The sequence below is a fragment of the Carassius gibelio genome, chromosome A11 (assembly GCF_023724105.1).
Source record: "Carassius gibelio isolate Cgi1373 ecotype wild population from Czech Republic chromosome A11, carGib1.2-hapl.c, whole genome shotgun sequence".
In the NCBI taxonomy this organism is placed as follows: Eukaryota; Metazoa; Chordata; class Actinopteri; order Cypriniformes; family Cyprinidae; genus Carassius; species Carassius gibelio.
Window position 1 is genome coordinate 26,250,869 of NC_068381.1, and position 27,306 is coordinate 26,278,174.

Sequence of the window (27,306 nt, forward strand, 5' to 3'; positions counted from 1 at the left end):
TGTTCGTCAACAGCCTGGAAATATATAACTGTTGGTTAGGTATTTACATGCTGTTAAGTAAGTTTACTGCTTAATGGCAGATAACTAAATGAGTGACAATTCGTATAGAAAAGGAAATTTTACCATTGCTGAGGGCACTGGTGTATCTAAAGGATCCTGGACACTGGGTACTGGTGCAGCTGAAGGAGCCCGGACTCTGAGCAGTGGTGGAGCCTGGACACTGGGCAGTGGTGGAGTCTGGACACTGGGCAGTGGTGCAGCTACACTGGGCACTGGTGCAGCTGAAGGAGCCCGGACTCTGAGCAGTGGTGGAGCCTGGACACTGGGCAGTGGTGGAGTCTGGACACTGGGCAGTGGTGCAGCTACACTGGGCACTGGTGCAGCTGAAGGAGCCCGGACTCTGAGCAGTGGTGGAGCCTGGACACTGGGCAGTGGTGGAGTCTGGACACTGGGCAGTGGTGCAGCTACACTGGGCACTGGTGCAGCTGAAGGAGCCCGGACTCTGAGCAGTGGTGGAGCCTGGACACTGGGCAGTGGTGGAGTCTGGACACTGGGCAGTGGTGGAGTCTGGACACTGGGCAGTGGTGCAGCTACACTGGGCACTGGTGCAGCTGAAGGAGCCCGGACTCTGAGCAGTGGTGGAGCCTGGACACTGGGCAGTGGTGGAGTCTGGACACTGGGCAGTGGTGCAGCTACACTGGGCACTGGTGCAGCTGAAGGAGCCCGGACTCTGAGCAGTGGTGGAGCCTGGACACTGGGCACTGGTGCAGCTGAAGGAGCCCGGACTCTGAACAATGGTGGAGCCTGGACACTGAGCAGTGATGCAGCTACACTGGGCACTGGTGCAGTTGAAGGAGCCCGGACTCTGAGCAGTGGTGGAGCCTGGACACTGGGCAGTGGTGGAGTCTGGACACTGGGCAGTGGTGGAGTCTGGACACTGGGCAGTGGTGGAGTCTGGACACTGGGCAATGGTGGAGTCTGGACACTGGGCAGTGGTGGAGTCTGGACACTGGGCAGTGGTGGAGTCTGGACACTGGGCAATGGTGGAGTCTGGACACTGGGCAGTGGTGGAGTCTGGACAATGGGCAGTGGTGGAATTTTGACACTGGGCAGTGGTGCAGCTGTAGGAGCCTGGACACTGGGAACTGGTGCAGCTGGTAGAACTGGTGGACCTGAAAGGACTAAGTCATCTGATGCCACAAGATTTGCCACTGTGGCTTCCTCTCCAAAGAAATCAATGAAACCCTCATCCTTTTCCACTTGCTCCTCCACATCTATCTCCTCCAGCAATTGAGAGGTCCTATCAGAGGTAGGGCACATGTCCTCCAGGGGCTGACTATTCTGCCTCAACAAGTACTGTACTCCAATGAGCTCCCCTGAGGAAATATTTGTAACAGGAAACATTTTTAATGGAAATTATGCAGAAAGGTTTATTTAGAAATGCAGTAAATATTTTGTTGTCCACTTCTGTATGAACAATATATATCTAATTCAGAGGGTATCATAAAAAGACAGGATTACTCTATATTCTACTATGTATTTTATTTTCTGCCCTGAAACCTAGAACACAGAATAATGTATAAATATTCTGGTAGTATAATTTTTCTCTGATATGTCAAAATTACATTATTATTGTCCAAAAGCACTTGTAATTTTACCAAAAACATGCTACATCATGAGCTGCATTTATCAAAATATTTTTACCTGTGTATACTGCAGGTGGAGTGAAGCTAGGGACCAATTTCCTGCCATACAACTTATTGTAGTTCTCATTGACAGAGTAAACCAGCTCCCCTGTGTAAGAGCGCAGAGTTGAACCTCCATCTGCAACAGCAGCTTCAGCCCGGTCCTGATTCCAGCGTAATAAACCTTCCAGGAGATAAATCTGGAAGTTCAGGCTGTTTGCGCTGTTCCCTAGAAAAAGAAATAGAAAGCCAAATATTGCTTTGAGAAAATGCAAAACATAAAATTTAATCTGCAAATATCTTGATAAACAGGAATTAGTGGCAAAATGTGGTATATTCTGACATGACAAACCTGGAATAAATCTGTTTAGGTGGCAGTGAAATGATTCCAGGGATGTGGAGCCTCTGGCACAACGATAAGTTTTTAGAACCACCCCACCCTTGCTTGTAGTTCCAGTTTCAGTATAGAGCGGCACATTTGGAGGGTCTTGGATACAGGTGATGTGCCGCCTCTGGACATTCCAGATGTGCTGCATTCTCACACTGTCAAGTAGAGGAACACCAAGAGCATCATTCCCCTTGCCACCCATGAGCTCTCTGATGAGCATATCAAGGAGGCGGAAAGTGGTTTCTTCTCCCCGTGTTCTCCTCCTGCAGTGCTGGAGCAGCTCAGCTTTAGTTAAATGATGGTCCAGTTCTGCCTCCGACAGAGTAGGCCAGCCCTGTTGGATGAGTTGCTCCCTTTTGGCCTGTCTCAGCAGAGTGAGATCCCCTGCATCCCACTCAAAAATACAGGATGACAGCCTTGCCATAAAAGTAGGGTACAACTGGTGGGCGTCAGTGGTGCACCCTACTGCCAGACTTCGCATAAAATGCCAAATGTCTAGGCGGACGATGACATCTGGCCAGCCGCTGAACCGCCTCTTCAATTTAGTCTCTCCCACTTTCTTGCAACAATCACAGTCCACATAAATGATAGTGGGAGGATCAACACCAGCACTCCGGTATCGCTCCATGAGCCCTGCAGCCATGAGGTCTAACCCAGCCCCTTCATTCGCAGTCAGGACACTCATCAGCACCTGACCTATCTCATTGCCCACTGAGGTAAGCCACTGTGCTGTGCCTTTCGCAGGCCCGCTCAACTTCTTGGTGATCTGAAAGAAACAATAAGCATAGCAAATAATACAACATGCATCCAAATCAGTTACACTGAAAAAAATAAAGCTCTCTTGGTCTAACAATACATTATAGATAAGGGTACAGTCAATTAAGCAGCTTATCTGACCTTCTTAGTTGAATCCATTTTTAAGATTGATCCATACGTGGATGTTATGCTGGCCTTTATGTGATCGAGCCTGTTGAGAATGTCCTGACTATATACAGTGAGGAGCCATTTGTAGCTGGGTACTGAAGCAAGTGGTGGTGGCTCCTGGAAGTGCAGCGGATGCAGGCCACGATTATCAAAAAAGGCCACACACTCTGATGTGTACCGAAGCGCACGTTTCAACCACTCCTCACTGTGGTTCTCTCTCAGCTGGCCGATGATCCTCACTGGGCCATTCCCCATGCCCCTCTCACGCAGCAAGCGAAGAACCCGAATGTCACAGGCATACCTTGGAAAAAAGCATTCATTTAAGTATCTTATTATAAGGTATCTAATTATTGTAGGAAATATTTATCAGAAAGGGTAGAACATAAGTGAAAATGACTGCAAAATAATTACTTGCGTGTGAGGATGACCCTGAATTCAGATCGATGGGCCAGGTCCAACTGCTGCAGCACAGCTTGACTCCAGGACAGATAGCTGGTTCTACACCTGGTGCAGATCAGGGTCTCTGTCACCAGGTTGTAGTATCTGTCAATGTCTAACACCTGTCGTACCCTCCTGTGCAGTCCACCACCACACAGCTGTTGCCTGGCACAGGCAGGGTTAGTACACTGGAGCCGCACCTTCCACAGCTTATATGGCATCCAGAGCAAGAGACGCTGTGAAAAAAACCTATCAGGTGTTGGAGCTTGGTGGTACAACAGGGCTGGTGGTGGGGGGTGATACCACAACTGTAGGTTTTCACGCAGCTCCAGCTTTCCCTTTGCACCAACCCTAAAAAGTGCTTCTGACACCCACTTCTGGTCTTGCTGTGGCATTGTCTGTGGCCACAGAAGGGGGAGATCTTCTGGCTGAGATGAGACCTGCTGATATTATAAAAAACACTGGTTTAAATAAAAGCTAAGAGAGCATTAAATGATGAAGACATGTATATATTTTGAATGAGATCTTACTGGGCTCCTCACAACAGTATTCTCAGAAACAGTTGATGGCGTTGCTGTTTTTTTGATGCGTTGTGAACTCTGAGGTGGAGGAAGGAAGAAGGAAGAGGAGGACTGGATGACGGGCTGATGAGGTTTGGGGGATGGAGGAGGATGAGGATCAGAGGGTGGACATGAAACTGTAGCTGAACTGGAGTGCTCTAACATCTGTGGAGTCAAACATTATGAATAATTTATTAAGGGGATTGCCATGTTTTTAATACATTAAAATTACATAGTGATAAAGTCATGATGACATTATAAAAGTCTTGATGTCTTTTAATATTAACCTGAGAGGTTTTCCTCTGGGTGCTCAAATTAGGTTTTGCTGCTGCCACATGTGAGCCTCCAAACCTTGACTTTTCAAACTAAAAAGATTTGTCATGGTTAGTGATAACAAAACCCTAACACTATAGTTAAAGGTTGAGATGTTTCAGTATCTGCAGTGATGCATGCAATAGTGTGGTCTGCTTACCATTGACAATGTCAGTTTAGGTCTCTTTGCAGGACATGACACATCGCTGACAGAGGGTGTGCTTTGGGCCGGGGTGCTCTGTGATGCTTCCCCTGTGACTGGTGGATGAACCTGTGACACATGCATAAAGTACAAAACAGTCTTCCTAATGTGATTTTAGATATAAAGACACATTGATGTTGCAAACACATCTATCTATTTATGCAACTTGAACCAGGCTAATTGAAGTTACCTTGTGAAAGCCACAAATACATGTCTGAGCTTCCTTCAGAAGAGTGGTCTGTCCCCTCATTTGCAGAGGGCACTTTTCTATCTGTGAACATGAATTATACCTCTGACACTGGATCTCAAAACAGCAATAAGTCATCATAATTATATCAATATAACATTGTATTTACATGTAATTACTTAACCATACACATAAATAAAAATACCACAATGTATTGTCAAAAAAGTTTGTTAGTTTGCCCATGAATCTAGCTGCATAACTTACCTTCTGATACATCTCATGCCATCGTTTTTGTCGGGGAGAAGGTCTATTCCCCTGTGTAGATGGCCAAACTCCTGTTTGGGCAAAAATCTCCAGACGCGCAAGCCATTCAGCATTACTCATGCCTTTGTGAGACTTAGCTGAAGCCATGTCGTTGCCTGAAACACTACATAACACGTTACACTAACTGCCATTGTAGCCTGTAGCATTTACCCTCCTGTTGTGTTCATTTCATGATAGCTAGTTGTGTTCCTGGTCCAGAACGACCGCCATATTATAGCAGATTATAAGTTCATTATAATACACATATTATCTTACATATAACATGTTGTGATTTATTTATTTATTATTTAATGCCATGTCAGCAGCAGGGGCTATATTCATGCCAAGAGGAAACATTTCAATTGCACAATTCAGTCATATATATAATGTCAAAACAATTATATAACATTTATATATATATATATATATATATATATATATATATATATATATATATATATATATATATATATATATATATATATATATATATATATATATATATATATATATATATATATATATATATGTTTGTATGTATGTGTGTATGTTTGTACAAATATAAAAAAATACATATAATAAGATTATAACAAGAATAAAAGTATAAGAACAATTACATAGAGTCTTAACAAGTTGTGATAGATCTTTCTATTATGGCTGTATGTCTCAATGACCTAGGCTCATACAACACGTTTATGAGTATAAATAAATAAATAAATATATAGCATTATGGATTAATTTGACTAAAACAAATACTCAGATTAAACATATTGTGGTCTTTCAACTGTGTCCATGTGATAAGGGCATGAACCTGAATGTATAAACTTATCCATTCACTTCTTTTGACTGGTCATAACATATGTACAAACATATAACATACGTGTAAAAGTTAAACAAAACATTAACATTTTCCAAATTTATTTTGTGTGTTCAAATGCCGCATTTGGAAAAAGCTGTGGAACCTTATTACAATTAAATAAAAAGCATTTTTTTTTTCATTGAGAAAACTTGTTAATCGGTTAAATTCGACATATTTACAGTTACGTTAGCTCCGGTCGTAATAGTATTTACACATCAGTGACAGTTGACGTTACGTAGTATCAAGCGGTAATCATAGGCTAATTTACATGGCCAATCTTGCTATTCCTAAAGAACAAAAATCCTAAACCATTTCATTCATATCAAGATATAAATAACATACATGAGCGGAATGTAAATAATTTAACGTTACCTGAGCGGAGATTACATGCAATTGGCGAGGACGTGCGTGATTGGTGTATGAGAAATAGACCTTGCCATTTCATTGGACGCGGAAAAATAGAGATCGCAACGTGATTGATTTATAAAAGATAGAAGTCGTAAGGTGATTGGTTTTTAAAAGATAGAAGTCGTAACGTGATTGGTTTTCAAAAGATAGAGGTCGTAACGTGATTGGTTTTCAAAAGATAGAGGTCATAACGTGATTGGTTTTTAAAAGATAGAAGTCGGCATACTATTGGATTAATTTTACAGACTTGTGGTTGTCAGGTACCGCCATCGAAGGGGCTAAGGGCTAGTCAGAACCTCGACATATCAGGGTTCTGTAGCTCTACTGCTGGCCAAAAAGTAAAAAAAAAAAAACCAGGAATCCTAACCGCTAGACCATATGGGATCTGGACACTTTAAACTGGCCATGGGCTTCTGGGGCACTTTCCATACATGTGGTCAGCGTGGGCGCAGGACCTTGTAGTGGCCTGTTGCTTTAGTTCTGTGACTGTAACAATATGATAATAATTTGGCAAAACAAGAATTATCCAAAAGGACGGTTTTCTGAATTATATAGTGTTGTATGCATTCAGGGAATCTGTTTTTTCACTCAACCCGGGGGTTCAGTGTATTTGGGCAGATTCCTGTGATTGCAGAATTGATTCCTCAAACTGGTAATTAAGCTCTTGTCCAAGTGAAAATACTCGTGTCATCCATTTGAAAACACACACGGCAACCTTTATCTAGAGGAAAAACTGGAGTCAACCCCTGGCTGCGTACAAGAAAACCAGGAATCCTAACTGCTAGACCATATGGGAACTGGCCAGCTTTAACTGGCCACAAGCTTGTGGGCCACTTTCCATAAATGTGGCCAGTGTGGGCGCAGGGTCTTGTAGTGGCCTGTTGCTTTTGGTGTGTGACTGTAACAATGTGATAATAATTTGGCAATACAAGAATCATCCGAAGGGACGGTTTACTGAAATATATAGTGTTGCATGCATTCAAGGGACATGTTTGTTGACTCACACATGGTTCAGTTTTTTGGCCAGAATCCTGTGATTGCTGAATTTATACCTCGAACTGGTAATTAAGGTCTTGTCCAGGTGAAAATACTTGTGTCATGCATCTGAAAACACACATGGCAACCGTTATCTAGAGGAAAAACTGCCTATCGTCGGTCTGTCAAGGTACAAAACTGACATGTTGTGAGGTTAATAATGAAAGTGAGACCAATTTTTAATATGCTGATTATTCGCTCGTTCAGTTTAATGCAGATTACAAATTATTCTCAATGTCCAGGTGGCAATTAGTGATAAGGCTTCAAAATGGCAAGCCTGTGACATCAAAACCACATGGCATTGCACCCTTCAAAGTAGTAAAGCGGTTACAGAGTAGCGATGAAATTGTTCTTTCTAGAATCAACTGGCCCACCAGCCTGCATTTTGTGAGACGAATGGCAATACCAAAGCATGTCCGTGTCTCCCCTAGACATCGGAATGGGTGTGCAGAATGTGCCTTTTTTTGGAAAAAATAGAAGAATGCCTAGAGAGTTGCCTTTTCTTTTGGACTTTGGAGAAAAAAAACACAACAACAAAATAAGCCGGAGAAAAACAAGCACAGAGCGAGCCAGCCAGGAGTCGAACCTAGAATCTTCTGATCCGTAGTCAGACGCGTTATCCATTGCGCCACTGGCCCACCATTAGTAAAGACCCCCGATTGTTACAGACTTGTTGGTTTTCGATGTGACGGTGGCAAGCATTGATGTCTGCTCATTCTCACCTTGTTATCAGGAGAACAGACTACCAGCCCTCCAGCCCACCAGCCCACCAGCCCACGAGCCCTCCAGCCCACCATCCATCCCTGGTGGTCTAGTGGTTAGGATTCGGCGCTCTCACCGCCGCGGCCCGGGTTCGATTCCCGGTCAGGGAAAGCTCTTTTGCCTTCCAATTGTGGACTGCGAATTCAAGCTCTGCTGACAGCTGTGAGAAAGCCAGCTCCAAGCCAAAACATTGGTGGGAACATGAAAAAAACACCTCCTTCGAGCCGGAGTTGAACCAGCGACCTAAGGATGGCCAACACTCCAACCTACAGTCCTCCGCTCTACCAGCTGAGCTATCGAAGGGGCTAAGGGCTAGTCAGAACCTCGACATATCAGGGTTCTGTAGCTCTACTGCTGGCCAAAAAGTCACTTCTGGTGCAGGAAGATTTGCTGGATCAGAACCTCGACATATCAGGGTTCTGTAGCTCTACTGCTGGCCAAAAAGTCACTTCTGGTGCAGGAAGATTTGCTGGATTTTTGAGGAGGGAAGCAAAAAGGAGCATGCATTCCCATACCGGGAGTTGAACCCGGGCCGCCTGGGTGAAAACCAGGAATCCTAACCGCTAGACCATATGGGATTTGGACACTTTAAACTGGCCATGGGCTTCTGGCGCACTTTCCATACATGTGGTCAGCGTGGGCGCAGGACCTTGTAGTGGCCTGTTGCTTTAGTTCTGTGACTGTAACAATGTGATAATAATTTGGCAAAACAAGAATTATCCAAAAGGACGGTTTTCTGAATTATATAGTGTTGTATGCATTCAGGGAATCTGTTTTTTCACTCAACCCGGGGGTTCAGTGTATTTGGGCAGATTCCTGTGATTGCAGAATTGATTCCTCAAACTGGTAATTAAGCTCTTGTCCAAGTGAAAATACTCGTGTCATCCATTTGAAAACACACACGGCAACCTTTATCTAGAGGAAAAACTGGAGTCAACCCCTGGCTGCGTACGAGAAAACCAGGAATCCTAACTGCTAGACCATATGGGAACTGGCCAGCTTTAACTGGCCACAAGCTTGTGGGCCACTTTCCATAAATGTGGCCAGTGTGGGCGCAGGGTTTTGTAGTGGCCTGTTGCTTTTGGTGTGTGACTGTAACAATGTGATAATAATTTGGCAATACAAGAATCATCCGAAGGGACGGTTTACTGAAATATATAGTGTTGCATGCATTCAAGGGACATGTTTGTTGACTCACACATGGTTCAGTTTTTTGGCCAGAATCCTGTGATTGCTGAATTTATACCTCGAACTGGTAATTAAGGTCTTGTCCAGGTGAAAATACTTGTGTCATGCATCTGAAAACACACATGGCAACCGTTATCTAGAGGAAAAACTGCCTATCGTCGGTCTGTCAAGGTACAAAACTGACATGTTGTGAGGTTAATAATGAAAGTGAGACCAATTTTTAATATGCTGATTATTCGCTCGTTCAGTTTAATGCAGATTACAAATTATTCTCAATGTCCAGGTGGCAATTAGTGATAAGGCTTCAAAATGGCAAGCCTGTGACATCAAAACCACATGGCATTGCACCCTTCAAAGTAGTAAAGCGGTTACAGAGTAGCGATGAAATTGTTCATTCTAGAATCAACTGGCCCACCAGCCTGCATTTTGTGAGACGAATGGCAATACCAAAGCATGTCCGTGTCTCCCCTAGACATCGGAATGGGTGTGCAGAATGTGCCTTTTTTTGGAAAAAATAGAAGAATGCCTAGAGAGTTGCCTTTTGTTTTGGACTTTGGAGAAAAAAAACACAACAACAAAATAAGCCGGAGAAAAACAAGCACAGAGCGAGCCAGCCAGGAGTCGAACCTAGAATCTTCTGATCCGTAGTCAGACGCGTTATCCATTGCGCCACTGGCCCACCATTAGTAAAGACCCCCGATTGTTACAGACTTGTTGGTTTTCGATGTGACAGTGGCAAGCATTGATGTCTGCTCATTCTCACCTTGTTATCAGGAGAACAGACTACCAGCCCTCAAGCCCACCAGCCCACCAGCCCACGAGCCATCCAGCCCTCCTGCCCACCAGCCCACGAGCCCTCCAGCCCACGAGCCCTCCAGCCCACCATCCCTCCCTGGTGGTCTAGTGGTTAGGATTCGGCGCTCTCACCGCCGCGGCCCGGGTTCGATTCCCGGTCAGGGAAAGCTCTTTTGCCTTCCAATTGTGGACTGCGAATTCAAGCTCTGCTGACAGCTGTGAGAAAGCCATCTCCAAGCCAAAACATTGGTGGGAACATGAAAAAAACACCTCCTTCGAGCCGGAGTTGAACCAGCGACCTAAGGATGGCCAACACTCCAAACTACAGTCCTCCGCTCTACCAGCTGAGCTATCGAAGGGGCTAAGGGCTAGTCAGAACCTCGACATATCAGGGTTCTGTAGCTCTACTGCTGGCCAAAAAGTCACTTCTGGTGCAGGAAGATTTGCTGGATCAGAACCTCAATATATCAGGGTTCTGTAGCTCTACTGCTGGCCAAAAAGTCACTTCTGGTGCAGGAAGATTTGCTGGATTTTTGAGGAGGGAAGCAAAAAGGAGCATGCATTCCCATACCGGGAGTTGAACCCGGGCCGCCTGGGTGAAAACCAGGAATCCTAACCGCTAGACCATATGGGATTTGGACACTTTAAACTGGCCATGGGCTTCTGGCGCACTTTCCATACATGTGGTCAGCGTGGGCGCAGGACCTTGTAGTGGCCTGTTGCTTTAGTTCTGTGACTGTAACAATGTGATAATAATTTGGCAACACAAGAATTATGCAAAAGGACGGTTTTCTGAATTATATAGTGTTGTATGCATTCAGGGAATCTGTTTTTTCACTCAACCCGGGGGTTCAGTGTATTTGGGCAGATTCCTGTGATTGCAGAATTGATTCCTCAAACTGGTAATTAAGCTCTTGTCCAAGTGAAAATACTCGTGTCATCCATTTGAAAACACACACGGCAACCTTTATCTAGAGGAAAAACTGGAGTCAACCCCTGGCTGCGTACGAGAAAACCAGGAATCCTAACTGCTAGACCATATGGGAACTGGCCAGCTTTAACTGGCCACAAGCTTGTGGGCCACTTTCCATAAATGTGGCCAGTGTGGGCGCAGGGTTTTGTAGTGGCCTGTTGCTTTTGGTGTGTGACTGTAACAATGTGATAATAATTTGGCAATACAAGAATCATCCGAAGGGACGGTTTACTGAAATATATAGTGTTGCATGCATTCAAGGGACATGTTTGTTGACTCACACATGGTTCAGTTTTTTGGCCAGAATCCTGTGATTGCTGAATTTATACCTCGAACTGGTAATTAAGGTCTTGTCCAGGTGAAAATACTTGTGTCATGCATCTGAAAACACACATGGCAACCGTTATCTAGAGGAAAAACTGCCTATCGTCGGTCTGTCAAGGTACAAAACTGACATGTTGTGAGGTTAATAATGAAAGTGAGACCAATTTTTAATATGCTGATTATTCGCTCGTTCAGTTTAATGCAGATTACAAATTATTCTCAATGTCCAGGTGGCAATTAGTGATAAGGCTTCAAAATGGCAAGCCTGTGACATCAAAACCACATGGCATTGCACCCTTCAAAGTAGTAAAGCGGTTACAGAGTAGCGATGAAATTGTTCATTCTAGAATCAACTGGCCCACCAGCCTGCATTTTGTGAGACGAATGGCAATACCAAAGCATGTCCGTGTCTCCCCTAGACATCGGAATGGGTGTGCAGAATGTGCCTTTTTTTGGAAAAAATAGAAGAATGCCTAGAGAGTTGCCTTTTCTTTTGGACTTTGGAGAAAAAAAACACAACAACAAAATAAGCCGGAGAAAAACAAGCACAGAGCGAGCCAGCCAGGAGTCGAACCTAGAATCTTCTGATCCGTAGTCAGATGCGTTATCCATTGCGCCACTGGCCCACCAAAAGTAAAGACCCCCGATTGTTACAGACTTGTTGGTTTTCGATGTGACGGTGGCAAGCATTGATGTCTGCTCATTCTCACCTTGTTATCAGGAGAACAGACTACCAGCCCTCCAGCCCTCCAGCCCTCCATCCCACCAGCCCAGCAGCCCACGAGCCCTCCAGCCCACCATCCCTCCCTGGTGGTCTAGTGGTTAGGATTCGGCGCTCTCACCGCAGCGGCCCGGGTTCGATTCCCGGTCAGGGAAAGCTCTTTTGCCTTCCAATTGTGGACTGCGAATTCAAGCTCTGCTGACAGCTGTGAGAAAGCCAGCTCCAAGCCAAAACATTGGTGGGAACATGAAAAAAAACACCTCCTTCGAGCCGGAGTTGAACCAGCGACCTAAGGATGGCCAACACTCCAACCTACAGTCCTCCGCTCTACCAGCTGAGCTATCGAAGGGGCTAAGGGCTAGTCAGAACCTCGACATATCAGGGTTCTGTAGCTCTACTGCTGGCCAAAAAGTCACTTCTGGTGCAGGAAGATTTGCTGGATTTTTGAGGAGGGAAGCAAAAAGGAGCATGCATTCCCATACCGGGAGTTGAACCCGGGCCGCCTGGGTGAAAACCAGGAATCCTAACTGCTAGACCATATGGGATCTGGACACTTTAAACTGGCCATGGGCTTCTGGGGCACTTTCCATACATGTGGTCAGCGTGGGCGCAGGACCTTGTAGTGGCCTGTTGCTTTAGTTCTGTGACTGTAACAATATGATAATAATTTGGCAAAACAAGAATTATCCAAAAGGACGGTTTTCTGAATTATATAGTGTTGTATGCATTCAGGGAATCTGTTTTTTCACTCAACCCGGGGGTTCAGTGTATTTGGGCAGATTCCTGTGATTGCAGAATTGATTCCTCAAACTGGTAATTAAGCTCTTGTCCAAGTGAAAATACTCGTGTCATCCATTTGAAAACACACACGGCAACCTTTATCTAGAGGAAAAACTGGAGTCAACCCCTGGCTGCGTACAAGAAAACCAGGAATCCTAACTGCTAGACCATATGGGAACTGGCCAGCTTTAACTGGCCACAAGCTTGTGGGCCACTTTCCATAAATGTGGCCAGTGTGGGCGCAGGGTCTTGTAGTGGCCTGTTGCTTTTGGTGTGTGACTGTAACAATGTGATAATAATTTGGCAATACAAGAATCATCCGAAGGGACGGTTTACTGAAATATATAGTGTTGCATGCATTCAAGGGACATGTTTGTTGACTCACACATGGTTCAGTTTTTTGGCCAGAATCCTGTGATTGCTGAATTTATACCTCGAACTGGTAATTAAGGTCTTGTCCAGGTGAAAATACTTGTGTCATGCATCTGAAAACACACATGGCAACCGTTATCTAGAGGAAAAACTGCCTATCGTCGGTCTGTCAAGGTACAAAACTGACATGTTGTGAGGTTAATAATGAAAGTGAGACCAATTTTTAATATGCTGATTATTCGCTCGTTCAGTTTAATGCAGATTACAAATTATTCTCAATGTCCAGGTGGCAATTAGTGATAAGGCTTCAAAATGGCAAGCCTGTGACATCAAAACCACATGGCATTGCACCCTTCAAAGTAGTAAAGCGGTTACAGAGTAGCGATGAAATTGTTCTTTCTAGAATCAACTGGCCCACCAGCCTGCATTTTGTGAGACGAATGGCAATACCAAAGCATGTCCGTGTCTCCCCTAGACATCGGAATGGGTGTGCAGAATGTGCCTTTTTTTGGAAAAAATAGAAGAATGCCTAGAGAGTTGCCTTTTCTTTTGGACTTTGGAGAAAAAAAACACAACAACAAAATAAGCCGGAGAAAAACAAGCACAGAGCGAGCCAGCCAGGAGTCGAACCTAGAATCTTCTGATCCGTAGTCAGACGCGTTATCCATTGCGCCACTGGCCCACCATTAGTAAAGACCCCCGATTGTTACAGACTTGTTGGTTTTCGATGTGACGGTGGCAAGCATTGATGTCTGCTCATTCTCACCTTGTTATCAGGAGAACAGACTACCAGCCCTCCAGCCCACCAGCCCACCAGCCCACGAGCCCACGAGCCCTCCAGCCCACCATCCATCCCTGGTGGTCTAGTGGTTAGGATTCGGCGCTCTCACCGCCGCGGCCCGGGTTCGATTCCCGGTCAGGGAAAGCTCTTTTGCCTTCCAATTGTGGACTGCGAATTCAAGCTCTGCTGACAGCTGTGAGAAAGCCAGCTCCAAGCCAAAACATTGGTGGGAACATGAAAAAAACACCTCCTTCGAGCCGGAGTTGAACCAGCGACCTAAGGATGGCCAACACTCCAACCTACAGTCCTCCGCTCTACCAGCTGAGCTATCGAAGGGGCTAAGGGCTAGTCAGAACCTCGACATATCAGGGTTCTGTAGCTCTACTGCTGGCCAAAAAGTCACTTCTGGTGCAGGAAGATTTGCTGGATCAGAACCTCGACATATCAGGGTTCTGTAGCTCTACTGCTGGCCAAAAAGTCACTTCTGGTGCAGGAAGATTTGCTGGATTTTTGAGGAGGGAAGCAAAAAGGAGCATGCATTCCCATACCGGGAGTTGAACCTGGGCCACCTGGGTGAAAACCAGGAATCCTAACCGCTAGACCATATGGGATTTGGACACTTTAAACTGGCCATGGGCTTCTGGCGCACTTTCCATACATGTGGTCAGCGTGGGCGCAGGACCTTGTAGTGGCCTGTTGCTTTAGTTCTGTGACTGTAACAATGTGATAATAATTTGGCAAAACAAGAATTATCCAAAAGGACGGTTTTCTGAATTATATAGTGTTGTATGCATTCAGGGAATCTGTTTTTTCACTCAACCCGGGGGTTCAGTGTATTTGGGCAGATTCCTGTGATTGCAGAATTGATTCCTCAAACTGGTAATTAAGCTCTTGTCCAAGTGAAAATACTCGTGTCATCCATTTGAAAACACACACGGCAACCTTTATCTAGAGGAAAAACTGGAGTCAACCCCTGGCTGCGTACGAGAAAACCAGGAATCCTAACTGCTAGACCATATGGGAACTGGCCAGCTTTAACTGGCCACAAGCTTGTGGGCCACTTTCCATAAATGTGGCCAGTGTGGGCGCAGGGTTTTGTAGTGGCCTGTTGCTTTTGGTGTGTGACTGTAACAATGTGATAATAATTTGGCAATACAAGAATCATCCGAAGGGACGGTTTACTGAAATATATAGTGTTGCATGCATTCAAGGGACATGTTTGTTGACTCACACATGGTTCAGTTTTTTGGCCAGAATCCTGTGATTGCTGAATTTATACCTCGAACTGGTAATTAAGGTCTTGTCCAGGTGAAAATACTTGTGTCATGCATCTGAAAACACACATGGCAACCGTTATCTAGAGGAAAAACTGCCTATCGTCGGTCTGTCAAGGTACAAAACTGACATGTTGTGAGGTTAATAATGAAAGTGAGACCAATTTTTAATATGCTGATTATTCGCTCGTTCAGTTTAATGCAGATTACAAATTATTCTCAATGTCCAGGCGGCAATTAGTGATAAGGCTTCAAAATGGCAAGCCTGTGACATCAAAACCACATGGCATTGCACCCTTCAAAGTAGTAAAGCGGCTACAGAGTAGCGATGAAATTGTTCATTCTAGAATCAACTGGCCCACCAGCCAGCATTTTGTGAGATGAATGGCAATACCAAAGCATGTCCGTGTCTCCCCTAGACATCGGAATGGGTGTGCAGAATGTGCCTTTTTTTGGAAAAAATAGAAGAATGCCTAGAGAGTTGCCTTTTCTTTTGGACTTTGGAGAAAAAAAACACAACAACAAAATAAGCCGGAGAAAAACAAGCACAGAGCAAGCCAGCCAGGAGTCGAACCTAGAATCTTCTGATCCGTAGTCAGACGCGTTATCCATTGCGCCACTGGCCCACCATTAGTAAAGACCCCCGATTGTTACAGACTTGTTGGTTTTCGATGTGACGGTGGCAAGCATTGATGTCTGCTCATTCTCACCTTGTTATCAGGAGAACAGACTACCAGCCCTGCAGCCCACCAGCCCACGAGCCCTCCAGCCCTCCTGCCCACCAGCCCACGAGCCCTCCAGCCCACCATCCATCCCTGGTGGTCTAGTGGTTAGGATTCGGCGCTCTCACCGCCGCGGCCCGGGTTCGATTCCCGGTCAGGGAAAGCTCTTTTGCCTTCCAATTGTGGACTGCGAATTCAAGCTCTGCTGACAGCTGTGAGAAAGCCAGCTCCAAGCCAAAACATTGGTGGGAACATGAAAAAAACACCTCCTTCGAGCCGGAGTTGAACCAGCGACCTAAGGATGGCCAACACTCCAACCTACAGTCCTCCGCTCTACCAGCTGAGCTATCGAAGGGGCTAAGGGCTAGTCAGAACCTCGAAATATCAGGGTTCTGTAGCTCTACTGCTGGCCAAAAAGTAAAAAAAAAAAAACCAGGAATCCTAACCGCTAGACCATATGGGATCTGGACACTTTAAACTGGCCATGGGCTTCTGGCGCACTTTCCATACATGTGGTCAGCGTGGGCGCAGGACCTTGTAGTGGCCTGTTGCTTTAGTTCTGTGACTGTAACAATGTGATAATAATTTGGCAAAACAAGAATTATCCAAAAGGACGGTTTTCTGAATTATATAGTGTTGTATGCATTCAGGGAATCTGTTTTTTCACTCAACCCGGGGGTTCGGTGTATTTGGGCAGATTCCTGTGATTGCAGAATTGATTCCTCAAACTGGTAATTAAGCTCTTGTCCAAGTGAAAATACTCGTGTCATCCATTTGAAAACACACACGGCAACCTTTATCTAGAGGAAAAACTGGAGTCAACCCCTGGCTGCGTACAAGAAAACCAGGAATCCTAACTGCTAGACCATATGGGAACTGGCCAGCTTTAACTGGCCACAAGCTTGTGGGCCACTTTCCATAAATGTGGCCAGTGTGGGCGCAGGGTTTTGTAGTGGCCTGTTGCTTTTGGTGTGTGACTGTAACAATGTGATAATAATTTGGCAATACAAGAATCATCCGAAGGGACGGTTTACTGAAATATATAGTGTTGCATGCATTCAAGGGACATGTTTGTTGACTCACACAAGGTTCAGTTTTTTGGCCAGAATCCTGTGATTGCTGAATTTGTACCTCGAACTGGTAATTAAGGTCTTGTCCAGGTGAAAATACTTGTGTCATGCATCTGAAAACACACATGGCAACCGTTATCTAGAGGAAAAACTGCCTATCGTCGGTCTGTCAAGGTACAAAACTGACATGTTGTGAGGTTAATAATGAAAGTGAGACCAATTTTTAATATGCTGATTATTCGCTCGTTCAGTTTAATGCAGATTACAAATTATTCTCAATGTCCAGGTGGCAATTAGTGATAAGGCTTCAAAATGGCAAGCCTGTGACATCAAAACCACATGGCATTGCACCCTTCAAAGTAGTAAAGCGGTTACAGAGTAGCGATGAAATTGTTCATTCTAGAATCAACTGGCCCACCAGCCTGCATTTTGTGAGACGAATGGCAATACCAAAGCATGTCCGTGTCTCCCCTAGACATCGGAATGGGTGTGCAGAATGTGCCTTTTTTTGGAAAAAATAGAAGAATGCCTAGAGAGTTGCCTTTTGTTTTGGACTTTGGAGAAAAAAAACACAACAACAAAATAAGCCGGAGAAAAACAAGCACAGAGCGAGCCAGCCAGGAGTCGAACCTAGAATCTTCTGATCCGTAGTCAGACGCGTTATCCATTGCGCCACTGGCCCACCATTAGTAAAGACCCCCGATTGTTACAGACTTGTTGGTTTTCGATGTGACAGTGGCAAGCATTGATGTCTGCTCATTCTCACCTTCTTATCAGGAGAACAGACTACCAGCCCTCCAGCCCACCAGCCCACCAGCCCACGAGCCCTCCAGCCCTCCTGCCCACCAGCCCACGAGCCCTCCAGCCCACGAGCCCTCCAGCCCACCATCCCTCCCTGGTGGTCTAGTGGTTAGTATTCGGCGCTCTCACCGCCGCGGCCCGGGTTCGATTCCCGGTCAGGGAAAGCTCTTTTGCCTTCCAATTGTGGACTGCGAATTCAAGCTCTGCTGACAGCTGTGAGAAAGCCATCTCCAAGCCAAAACATTGGTGGGAACATGAAAAAAACACCTCCTTCGAGCCGGAGTTGAACCAGCGACCTAAGGATGGCCAACACTCCAACCTACAGTCCTCCGCTCTACCAGCTGAGCTATCGAAGGGGCTAAGGGCTAGTCAGAACCTCGACATATCAGGGTTCTGTAGCTCTACTGCTGGCCAAAAAGTCACTTCTGGTGCAGGAAGATTTGCTGGATCAGAACCTCGACATATCAGGGTTCTGTAGCTCTACTGCTGGCCAAAAAGTCACTTCTGGTGCAGGAAGATTTGCTGGATTTTTGAGGAGGGAAGCAAAAAGGAGCATGCATTCCTATACCGGGAGTTGAACCCGGGCCGCCTGGGTGAAAACCAGGAATCCTAACCGCTAGACCATATGGGATCTGGACACTTTAAACTGGCCATGGGCTTCTGGCGCACTTTCCATACATGTGGTCAGCGTGGGTGCAGGACCTTGTAGTGGCCTGTTGCTTTAGTTCTGTGACTGTAACAATGTGATAATAATTTGGCAAAACAAGAATTATCCAAAATGACGGTTTTCTGAATTATATAGTGTTGTATGCATTCAGGGAATCTGTTTTTTCACTCAACCCGGGGGTTCAGTGTATTTGGGCAGATTCCTGTGATTGCAGAATTGATTCCTCAAACTGGTAATTAAGCTCTTGTCCAAGTGAAAATACTCGTGTCATCCATTTGAAAACACACACGGCAACCTTTATCTAGAGGAAAAACTGGAGTCAACCCCTGGCTGCGTACGAGAAAACCAGGAATCCTAACTGCTAGACCATATGGGAACTGGCCAGCTTTAACTGGCCACAAGCTTGTGGGCCACTTTCCATAAATGTGGCCAGTGTGGGCGCAGGGTTTTGTAGTGGCCTGTTGCTTTTGGTGTGTGCCTGTAACAATGTGATAATAATTTGGCAATACAAGAATCATCCGAAGGGACGGTTTACTGAAATATATAGTGTTGCATGCATTCAAGGGACATGTTTGTTGACTCACACATGGTTCAGTTTTTTGGCCAGAATCCTGTGATTGCTGAATTTATACCTCGAACTGGTAATTAAGGTCTTGTCCAGGTGAAAATACTTGTGTCATGCATCTGAAAACACACATGGCAACCGTTATCTAGAGGAAAAACTGCCTATCGTCGGTCTGTCAAGGTACAAAACTGACATGTTGTGAGGTTAATAATGAAAGTGAGACCAATTTTTAATATGCTGATTATTCGCTCGTTCAGTTTAATGCAGATTACAAATTATTCTCAATGTCCAGGTGGCAATTAGTGATAAGGCTTCAAAATGGCAAGCCTGTGACATCAAAACCACATGGCATTGCACCCTTCAAAGTAGTAAAGCGGTTACAGAGTAGCGATGAAATTGTTCATTCTAGAATCAACTGGCCCACCAGCCAGCATTTTGTGAGATGAATGGCAATACCAAAGCATGTCCGTGTCTCCCCTAGACATCGGAATGGGTGTGCAGAATGTGCCTTTTTTTGGAAAAAATAGAAGAATGCCTAGAGAGTTGCCTTTTCTTTTGGACTTTGGAGAAAAAAAACACAACAACAAAATAAGCCGGAGAAAAACAAGCACAGAGCGAGCCAGCCAGGAGTCGAACCTAGAATCTTCTGATCCGTAGTCAGACGCGTTATCCATTGCGCCACTGGCCCACCATTAGTAAAGACCCCCGATTGTTACAGACTTGTTGGTTTTCGATGTGACGGTGGCAAGCATTGATGTCTGCTCATTCTCACCTTGTTATCAGGAGAACAGACTACCAGCCCTCCAGCCCACCAGCCCACCAGCCCACGAGCCCTCCAGCCCTCCTGCCCACCAGCCCACCAGCCCTCCAGCCCACCATCCATCCCTGGTGGTCTAGTGGTTAGGATTCGGCGCTCTCACCGCCGCGGCCCGGGTTCGATTCCCGGTCAGGGAAAGCTCTTTTGCCTTCCAATTGTGGACTGCGAATTCAAGCTCTGCTGACAGCTGTGAGAAAGCCAGCTCCAAGCCAAAACATTAGTGGGAACATGAAAAAAACACCTCCTTCGAGCCGGAGTTGAACCAGCGACCTAAGGATGGCCAACACTCCAACCTACAGTCCTCCGCTCTACCAGCTGAGCTATCGAAGGGTCTAAGGGCTAGTCAGAACCTCGACATATCAGGGTTCTGTAGCTCTACTGCTGGCCAAAAAGTCAAAAAAAAAAAAACCAGGAATCCTAACCGCTAGACCATATGGGATCTGGACACTTTAAACTGGCCGTGGGCTTCTGGCGCACTTTCCATACATGTGGTCAGCGTGGGCGCAGGACCTTGAAGTGGCCTGTTGCTTTAGTTCTGTGACTGTAACAATGTGATAATAATTTGGCAAAACAAGAATTATCCAAAAGGACGGTTTTCTGAATTATATAGTGTTGTATGCATTCAGGGAATCTGTTTTTTCACTCAACCCGGGGGTTCAGTGTATTTGGGCAGATTCCTGTGATTGCAGAATTGATTCCTCAAACTGGTAATTAAGCTCTTGTCCAAGTGAAAATACTCGTGTCATCCATTTGAAAACACACACGGCAACCTTTATCTAGAGGAAAAACTGGAGTCAACCCCTGGCTGCGTATGAGAAAACCAGGAATCCTAACTGCTAGACCATATGGGAACTGGCCAGCTTTAACTGGCCACAAGCTTGTGGGCCACTTTCCATAAATGTGGCCAGTGTGGGCGCAGGGTTTTGTAGTGGCCTGTTGCTTTTGGTGTGTGACTGTAACAATGTGATAATAATTTGGCAATACAAGAATCATCCGAAGGGACGGTTTACTGAAATATATAGTGTTGCATGCATTCAAGGGACATGTTTGTTGACTCACACATGGTTCAGTTTTTTGGCCAGAATCCTGTGATTGCTGAATTTGTACCTCGAACTGGTAATTAAGGTCTTGTCCAGGTGAAAATACTTGTGTCATGCATCTGAAAACACACATGGCAACCGTTATCTAGAGGAAAAACTGCCTATCGTCGGTCTGTCAAGGTACAAAACTGACATGTTGTGAGGTTAATAATGAAAGTGAGACCAATTTTTAATATGCTGATTATTCGCTCGTTCAGTTTAATGCAGATTACAAATTATTCTCAATGTCCAGGTGGCAATTAGTGATAAGGCTTCAAAATGGCAAGCCTGTGACATCAAAACCACATGGCATTGCACCCTTCAAAGTAGTAAAGCGGTTACAGAGTAGCGATGAAATTGTTCATTCTAGAATCAACTGGCCCACCAGCCTGCATTTTGTGAGACGAATGGCAATACCAAAGCATGTCCGTGTCTCCCCTAGACATCGGAATGGGTGTGCAGAATGTGCCTTTTTTTGGAAAAAATAGAAGAATGCCTAGAGAGTTGCCTTTTCTTTTGGACTTTGGAGAAAAAAAACACAACAACAAAATAAGCCAGAGAAAAACAAGCACAGAGCGAGCCAGCCAGGAGTCGAACCTAGAATCTTCTGATCCGTAGTCAGACGCGTTATCCATTGCGCCACTGGCCCACCATTAGTAAAGACCCCCGATTGTTACAGACTTGTTGGTTTTCGATGTGACAGTGGCAAGCATTGATGTCTGCTCATTCTCACCTTGTTATCAGGAGAACAGACTACCAGCCCTCCAGCCCACCAGCCCACCAGCCCACGAGCCCTCCAGCCCTCCTGCCCACCAGCCCATGAGCCCTCCAGCCCACCATCCCTCCCTGGTGGTCTAGTGGTTAGGATTCGGCGCTCTCACCGCCGCGGCCCGGGTTCGATTCCCGGTCAGGGAAAGCTCTTTTGCCTTCCAATTGTGGACTGCGAATTCAAGCTCTGCTGACAGCTGTGAGAAAGCCATCTCCAAGCCAAAACATTGGTGGGAACATGAAAAAAACACCTCCTTCGAGCCGGAGTTGAACCAGCGACCTAAGGATGGCCAACACTCCAACCTACAGTCCTCCGCTCTACCAGCTGAGCTATCGAAGGGGCTAAGGGCTAGTCAGAACCTCGACATATCAGGGTTCTGTAGCTCTACTGCTGGCCAAAAAGTCACTTCTGGTGCAGGAAGATTTGCTGGATCAGAACCTCAATATATCAGGGTTCTGTAGCTCTACTGCTGGCCAAAAAGTCACTTCTGGTGCAGGAAGATTTGCTGGATTTTTGAGGAGGGAAGCAAAAAGGAGCATGCATTCCCATACCGGGAGTTGAACCCGGGCCGCCTGGGTGAAAACCAGGAATCCTAACCGCTAGACCATATGGGATTTGGACACTTTAAACTGGCCATGGGCTTCTGGCGCACTTTCCATACATGTGGTCAGCGTGGGCGCAGGACCTTGTAGTGGCCTGTTGCTTTAGTTCTGTGACTGTAACAATGTGATAATAATTTGGCAAAACAAGAATTATGCAAAAGGACGGTTTTCTGAATTATATAGTGTTGTATGCATTCAGGGAATCTGTTTTTTCACTCAACCCGGGGGTTCAGTGTATTTGGGCAGATTCCTGTGATTGCAGAATTGATTCCTCAAACTGGTAATTAAGCTCTTGTCCAAGTGAAAATACTCGTGTCATCCATTTGAAAACACACACGGCAACCTTTATCTAGAGGAAAAACTGGAGTCAACCCCTGGCTGCGTACGAGAAAACCAGGAATCCTAACTGCTAGACCATATGGGAACTGGCCAGCTTTAACTGGCCACAAGCTTGTGGGCCACTTTCCATAAATGTGGCCAGTGTGGGCGCAGGGTTTTGTAGTGGCCTGTTGCTTTTGGTGTGTGACTGTAACAATGTGATAATAATTTGGCAATACAAGAATCATCCGAAGGGACGGTTTACTGAAATATATAGTGTTGCATGCATTCAAGGGACATGTTTGTTGACTCACACATGGTTCAGTTTTTTGGCCAGAATCCTGTGATTGCTGAATTTATACCTCGAACTGGTAATTAAGGTCTTGTCCAGGTGAAAATACTTGTGTCATGCATCTGAAAACACACATGGCAACCGTTATCTAGAGGAAAAACTGCCTATCGTCGGTCTGTCAAGGTACAAAACTGACATGTTGTGAGGTTAATAATGAAAGTGAGACCAATTTTTAATATGCTGATTATTCGCTCGTTCAGTTTAATGCAGATTACAAATTATTCTCAATGTCCAGGTGGCAATTAGTGATAAGGCTTCAAAATGGCAAGCCTGTGACATCAAAACCACATGGCATTGCACCCTTCAAAGTAGTAAAGCGGTTACAGAGTAGCGATGAAATTGTTCATTCTAGAATCAACTGGCCCACCAGCCTGCATTTTGTGAGACGAATGGCAATACCAAAGCATGTCCGTGTCTCCCCTAGACATCGGAATGGGTGTGCAGAATGTGCCTTTTTTTGGAAAAAATAGAAGAATGCCTAGAGAGTTGCCTTTTCTTTTGGACTTTGGAGAAAAAAAACACAACAACAAAATAAGCCGGAGAAAAACAAGCACAGAGCGAGCCAGCCAGGAGTCGAACCTAGAATCTTCTGATCCGTAGTCAGATGCGTTATCCATTGCGCCACTGGCCCACCAAAAGTAAAGACCCCCGATTGTTACAGACTTGTTGGTTTTCGATGTGACGGTGGCAAGCATTGATGTCTGCTCATTCTCACCTTGTTATCAGGAGAACAGACTACCAGCCCTCCAGCCCTCCAGCCCTCCATCCCACCAGCCCAGCAGCCCACGAGCCCTCCAGCCCACCATCCCTCCCTGGTGGTCTAGTGGTTAGGATTCGGCGCTCTCACCGCCGCGGCCCGGGTTCGATTCCCGGTCAGGGAAAGCTCTTTTGCCTTCCAATTGTGGACTGCGAATTCAAGCTCTGCTGACAGCTGTGAGAAAGCCAGCTCCAAGCCAAAACATTGGTGGGAACATGAAAAAAACACCTCCTTCGAGCCGGAGTTGAACCAGCGACCTAAGGATGGCCAACACTCCAACCTACAGTCCTCCGCTCTACCAGCTGAGCTATCGAAGGGGCTAAGGGCTAGTCAGAACCTCGACATATCAGGGTTCTGTAGCTCTACTGCTGGCCAAAAAGTCACTTCTGGTGCAGGAAGATTTGCTGGATTTTTGAGGAGGGAAGCAAAAAGGAGCATGCATTCCCATACCGGGAGTTGAACCCGGGCCGCCTGGGTGAAAACCAGGAATCCTAACCGCTAGACCATATGGGATCTGGACACTTTAAACTGGCCATGGGCTTCTGGGGCACTTTCCATACATGTGGTCAGCGTGGGCGCAGGACCTTGTAGTGGCCTGTTGCTTTAGTTCTGTGACTGTAACAATATGATAATAATTTGGCAAAACAAGAATTATCCAAAAGGACGGTTTTCTGAATTATATAGTGTTGTATGCATTCAGGGAATCTGTTTTTTCACTCAACCCGGGGGTTCAGTGTATTTGGGCAGATTCCTGTGATTGCAGAATTGATTCCTCAAACTGGTAATTAAGCTCTTGTCCAAGTGAAAATACTCGTGTCATCCATTTGAAAACACACACGGCAACCTTTATCTAGAGGAAAAACTGGAGTCAACCCCTGGCTGCGTACGAGAAAACCAGGAATCCTAACTGCTAGACCATATGGGAACTGGCCAGCTTTAACTGGCCACAAGCTTGTGGGCCACTTTCCATAAATGTGGCCAGTGTGGGCGCAGGGTTTTGTAGTGGCCTGTTGCTTTTGGTGTGTGACTGTAACAATGTGATAATAATTTGGCAATACAAGAATCATCCGAAGGGACGGTTTACTGAAATATATAGTGTTGCATGCATTCAAGGGACATGTTTGTTGACTCACACATGGTTCAGTTTTTTGGCCAGAATCCTGTGATTGCTGAATTTATACCTCGAACTGGTAATTAAGGTCTTGTCCAGGTGAAAATACTTGTGTCATGCATCTGAAAACACACATGGCAACCGTTATCTAGAGGAAAAACTGCCTATCGTCGGTCTGTCAAGGTACAAAACTGACATGTTGTGAGGTTAATAATGAAAGTGAGACCAATTTTTAATATGCTGATTATTCGCTCGTTCAGTTTAATGCAGATTACAAATTATTCTCAATGTCCAGGTGGCAATTAGTGATAAGGCTTCAAAATGGCAAGCCTGTGACATCAAAACCACATGGCATTGCACCCTTCAAAGTAGTAAAGCGGTTACAGAGTAGCGATGAAATTGTTCATTCTAGAATCAACTGGCCCACCAGCCAGCATTTTGTGAGATGAATGGCAATACCAAAGCATGTCCGTGTCTCCCCTAGACATCGGAATGGGTGTGCAGAATGTGCCTTTTTTTGGAAAAAATAGAAGAATGCCTAGACAGTTGCCTTTTGTTTTGGACTTTGGAGAAAAAAAACACAACAACAAAATAAGCCGGAGAAAAACAAGCACAGAGCGAGCCAGCCAGGAGTCGAACCTAGAATCTTCTGATCCGTAGTCAGACACGTTATCCATTGCGCCACTGGCCCACCACTAGTAAAGACCCCCGATTGTTACAGACTTGTTGGTTTTCGATGTGACGGTGGCAAGCATTGATGTCTGCTCATTCTCACCTTGTTATCAGGAGAACAGACTACTAGCCCTCCAGCCCACCAGCCCACCAGCCCACGAGCCCTCCAGCCCTCCTGCCCACCAGCCCACCAGCCCTCCAGCCCACCAGCCCTCCAGCCCACCATCCATCCCTGGTGGTCTAGTGGTTAGGATTCGGCGCTCTCACCGCCGCGGCCCGGGTTCGATTCCCGGTCAGGGAAAGCTCTTTTGCCTTCCAATTGTGGACTGCGAATTCAAGCTCTGCTGACAGCTGTGAGAAAGCCAGCTCCAAGCCAAAACATTGGTGGGAACATGAAAAAAACACCTCCTTCGAGCCGGAGTTGAACCAGCGACCTAAGGATGGCCAACACTCCAACCTACAGTCCTCCACTCTACCAGCTGAGCTATCGAAGGGTCTAAGGGCTAGTCAGAACCTCGACATATCAGGGTTCTGTAGCTCTACTGCTGGCCAAAAAGTCAAAAAAAAAAAACCAGGAATCCTAACCGCTAGACCATATGGGATCTGGACACTTTAAACTGGCCATGGGCTTCTGGCGCACTTTCCATACATGTGGTCAGCGTGGGCGCAGGACCTTGTAGTGGCCTGTTGCTTTAGTTCTGTGACTGTAACAATGTGATAATAATTTGGCAAAACAAGAATTATCCAAAAGGACGGTTTTCTGAATTATATAGTGTTGTATGCATTCAGGGAATCTGTTTTTTCACTCAACCCGGGGGTTCAGTGTATTTGGGCAGATTCCTGTGATTGCAGAATTGATTCCTCAAACTGGTAATTAAGCTCTTGTCCAAGTGAAAATACTCGTGTCATCCATTTGAAAACACACACGGCAACCTTTATCTAGAGGAAAAACTGGAGTCAACCCCTGGCTGCTTACAAGAAAACCAGGAATCCTAACTGCTAGACCATATGGGAACTGGCCAGCTTTAACTGGCCACAAGCTTGTGGGCCACTTTCCATAAATGTGGCCAGTGTGGGCGCAGGGTTTTGTAGTGGCCTGTTGCTTTTGGTGTGTGACTGTAACAATGTGATAATAATTTGGCAATACAAGAATCATCCGAAGGGACGGTTTACTGAAATATATAGTGTTGCATGCATTCAAGGGACATGTTTGTTGACTCACACATGGTTCAGTTTTTTGGCCAGAATCCTGTGATTGCTGAATTTATACCTCGAACTGGTAATTAAGGTCTTGTCCAGGTGAAAATACTTGTGTCATGCATCTGAAAACACACATGGCAACCGTTATCTAGAGGAAAAACTGCCTATCGTCGGTCTGTCAAGGTACAAAACTGACATGTTGTGAGGTTAATAATGAAAGTGAGACCAATTTTTAATATGCTGATTATTCGCTCGTTCAGTTTAATGCAGATTACAAATTATTCTCAATGTCCAGGTGGCAATTAGTGATAAGGCTTCAAAATGGCAAGCCTGTGACATCAAAACCACATGGCATTGCACCCTTCAAAGTAGTAAAGCGGTTACAGAGTAGCGATGAAATTGTTCATTCTAGAATCAACTGGCCCACCAGCCTGCATTTTGTGAGACGAATGGCAATACCAAAGCATGTCCGTGTCTCCCCTAGACATCGGAATGGGTGTGCAGAATGTGCCTTTTTTTGGAAAAAATAGAAG

General features: G+C 45.5%; 1 protein-coding gene and 23 non-coding genes across 24 annotated transcripts; 4 read left to right on the forward strand and 20 right to left on the reverse strand.

Moving 5' to 3' along the window:
• Positions 1 to 84: 84 nt before the first annotated feature.
• LOC128022768 (uncharacterized) lies at positions 85 to 5,107 on the reverse strand. The gene is made up of 10 exons (XM_052610560.1): positions 4,961 to 5,107; positions 4,700 to 4,780; positions 4,468 to 4,578; positions 4,283 to 4,360; positions 3,966 to 4,160; positions 3,409 to 3,878; positions 2,971 to 3,298; positions 2,038 to 2,839; positions 1,705 to 1,914; positions 85 to 1,376 (listed from the first exon to the last, which is right to left on the reverse strand). The coding sequence occupies exons 1-10, from the start codon at positions 5,105 to 5,107 to the stop codon at positions 85 to 87; spliced, it is 3,714 nt and encodes a 1,237-aa protein (XP_052466520.1).
• A 2,759-nt stretch (positions 5,108 to 7,866) lies between these two features.
• Positions 7,867 to 7,939, reverse strand: trnar-acg (transfer RNA arginine (anticodon ACG)). The gene has a single exon. It is a non-coding gene; the product is annotated as a tRNA-Arg (tRNA).
• A 339-nt stretch (positions 7,940 to 8,278) lies between these two features.
• On the reverse strand, positions 8,279 to 8,366 carry trnay-gua (transfer RNA tyrosine (anticodon GUA)). Its single transcript is given in 2 exon segments — positions 8,279 to 8,314; positions 8,330 to 8,366. It is a non-coding gene; the product is annotated as a tRNA-Tyr (tRNA).
• A 203-nt stretch (positions 8,367 to 8,569) lies between these two features.
• Positions 8,570 to 8,641, reverse strand: trnae-uuc (transfer RNA glutamic acid (anticodon UUC)). The gene has a single exon. It is a non-coding gene; the product is annotated as a tRNA-Glu (tRNA).
• A 1,216-nt stretch (positions 8,642 to 9,857) lies between these two features.
• On the reverse strand, positions 9,858 to 9,930 carry trnar-acg (transfer RNA arginine (anticodon ACG)). The gene has a single exon. It is a non-coding gene; the product is annotated as a tRNA-Arg (tRNA).
• A 387-nt stretch (positions 9,931 to 10,317) lies between these two features.
• trnay-gua (transfer RNA tyrosine (anticodon GUA)) lies at positions 10,318 to 10,405 on the reverse strand. Its single transcript is given in 2 exon segments — positions 10,318 to 10,353; positions 10,369 to 10,405. It is a non-coding gene; the product is annotated as a tRNA-Tyr (tRNA).
• Positions 10,406 to 10,608: 203 nt separating this feature from the next.
• Positions 10,609 to 10,680, reverse strand: trnae-uuc (transfer RNA glutamic acid (anticodon UUC)). The gene has a single exon. It is a non-coding gene; the product is annotated as a tRNA-Glu (tRNA).
• A 1,645-nt stretch (positions 10,681 to 12,325) lies between these two features.
• On the reverse strand, positions 12,326 to 12,413 carry trnay-gua (transfer RNA tyrosine (anticodon GUA)). Its single transcript is given in 2 exon segments — positions 12,326 to 12,361; positions 12,377 to 12,413. It is a non-coding gene; the product is annotated as a tRNA-Tyr (tRNA).
• A 1,412-nt stretch (positions 12,414 to 13,825) lies between these two features.
• Positions 13,826 to 13,898, reverse strand: trnar-acg (transfer RNA arginine (anticodon ACG)). Its single transcript has one exon. It is a non-coding gene; the product is annotated as a tRNA-Arg (tRNA).
• A 347-nt stretch (positions 13,899 to 14,245) lies between these two features.
• Positions 14,246 to 14,333, reverse strand: trnay-gua (transfer RNA tyrosine (anticodon GUA)). The gene is given in 2 exon segments: positions 14,246 to 14,281; positions 14,297 to 14,333. It is a non-coding gene; the product is annotated as a tRNA-Tyr (tRNA).
• A 1,927-nt stretch (positions 14,334 to 16,260) lies between these two features.
• On the reverse strand, positions 16,261 to 16,348 carry trnay-gua (transfer RNA tyrosine (anticodon GUA)). The gene is given in 2 exon segments: positions 16,261 to 16,296; positions 16,312 to 16,348. It is a non-coding gene; the product is annotated as a tRNA-Tyr (tRNA).
• A 1,324-nt stretch (positions 16,349 to 17,672) lies between these two features.
• trnar-acg (transfer RNA arginine (anticodon ACG)) lies at positions 17,673 to 17,745 on the reverse strand. The gene has a single exon. It is a non-coding gene; the product is annotated as a tRNA-Arg (tRNA).
• A 387-nt stretch (positions 17,746 to 18,132) lies between these two features.
• Positions 18,133 to 18,220, reverse strand: trnay-gua (transfer RNA tyrosine (anticodon GUA)). The gene is given in 2 exon segments: positions 18,133 to 18,168; positions 18,184 to 18,220. It is a non-coding gene; the product is annotated as a tRNA-Tyr (tRNA).
• A 1,491-nt stretch (positions 18,221 to 19,711) lies between these two features.
• Positions 19,712 to 19,784, reverse strand: trnar-acg (transfer RNA arginine (anticodon ACG)). Its single transcript has one exon. It is a non-coding gene; the product is annotated as a tRNA-Arg (tRNA).
• A 194-nt stretch (positions 19,785 to 19,978) lies between these two features.
• trnae-cuc (transfer RNA glutamic acid (anticodon CUC)) lies at positions 19,979 to 20,050 on the forward strand. Its single transcript has one exon. It is a non-coding gene; the product is annotated as a tRNA-Glu (tRNA).
• A 105-nt stretch (positions 20,051 to 20,155) lies between these two features.
• On the reverse strand, positions 20,156 to 20,243 carry trnay-gua (transfer RNA tyrosine (anticodon GUA)). Its single transcript is given in 2 exon segments — positions 20,156 to 20,191; positions 20,207 to 20,243. It is a non-coding gene; the product is annotated as a tRNA-Tyr (tRNA).
• A 1,325-nt stretch (positions 20,244 to 21,568) lies between these two features.
• On the reverse strand, positions 21,569 to 21,641 carry trnar-acg (transfer RNA arginine (anticodon ACG)). Its single transcript has one exon. It is a non-coding gene; the product is annotated as a tRNA-Arg (tRNA).
• Positions 21,642 to 21,835: 194 nt separating this feature from the next.
• Positions 21,836 to 21,907, forward strand: trnae-cuc (transfer RNA glutamic acid (anticodon CUC)). The gene has a single exon. It is a non-coding gene; the product is annotated as a tRNA-Glu (tRNA).
• Positions 21,908 to 22,012: 105 nt separating this feature from the next.
• Positions 22,013 to 22,100, reverse strand: trnay-gua (transfer RNA tyrosine (anticodon GUA)). Its single transcript is given in 2 exon segments — positions 22,013 to 22,048; positions 22,064 to 22,100. It is a non-coding gene; the product is annotated as a tRNA-Tyr (tRNA).
• A 203-nt stretch (positions 22,101 to 22,303) lies between these two features.
• trnae-uuc (transfer RNA glutamic acid (anticodon UUC)) lies at positions 22,304 to 22,375 on the reverse strand. Its single transcript has one exon. It is a non-coding gene; the product is annotated as a tRNA-Glu (tRNA).
• A 1,467-nt stretch (positions 22,376 to 23,842) lies between these two features.
• On the forward strand, positions 23,843 to 23,914 carry trnae-cuc (transfer RNA glutamic acid (anticodon CUC)). Its single transcript has one exon. It is a non-coding gene; the product is annotated as a tRNA-Glu (tRNA).
• Positions 23,915 to 24,019: 105 nt separating this feature from the next.
• Positions 24,020 to 24,107, reverse strand: trnay-gua (transfer RNA tyrosine (anticodon GUA)). The gene is given in 2 exon segments: positions 24,020 to 24,055; positions 24,071 to 24,107. It is a non-coding gene; the product is annotated as a tRNA-Tyr (tRNA).
• A 124-nt stretch (positions 24,108 to 24,231) lies between these two features.
• Positions 24,232 to 24,303, reverse strand: trnae-uuc (transfer RNA glutamic acid (anticodon UUC)). Its single transcript has one exon. It is a non-coding gene; the product is annotated as a tRNA-Glu (tRNA).
• Positions 24,304 to 25,802: 1,499 nt separating this feature from the next.
• Positions 25,803 to 25,874, forward strand: trnae-cuc (transfer RNA glutamic acid (anticodon CUC)). The gene has a single exon. It is a non-coding gene; the product is annotated as a tRNA-Glu (tRNA).
• The last annotated feature ends 1,432 nt before the right edge of the window (positions 25,875 to 27,306 follow it).

Bases quoted from the DNA above. Each gene is read 5' to 3' on its own strand.
- LOC128022768 (XM_052610560.1), bottom strand. From the start codon at position 5,107: ATGGCTTCAGCTAAGTCTCACAAAGGCATGAGTAATGCTGAATGGCTT. The intron at 4,781-4,960 runs GTAAGTTATGCA...TCATGTTCACAG, and splicing joins GGCATGAGATGTATCAGAAG to ATAGAAAAGTGCCCTCTGCA. The intron at 1,377-1,704 runs GTAAAAATATTT...ATATTTCCTCAG, and splicing joins TCCACCTGCAGTATACACAG to GGGAGCTCATTGGAGTACAG.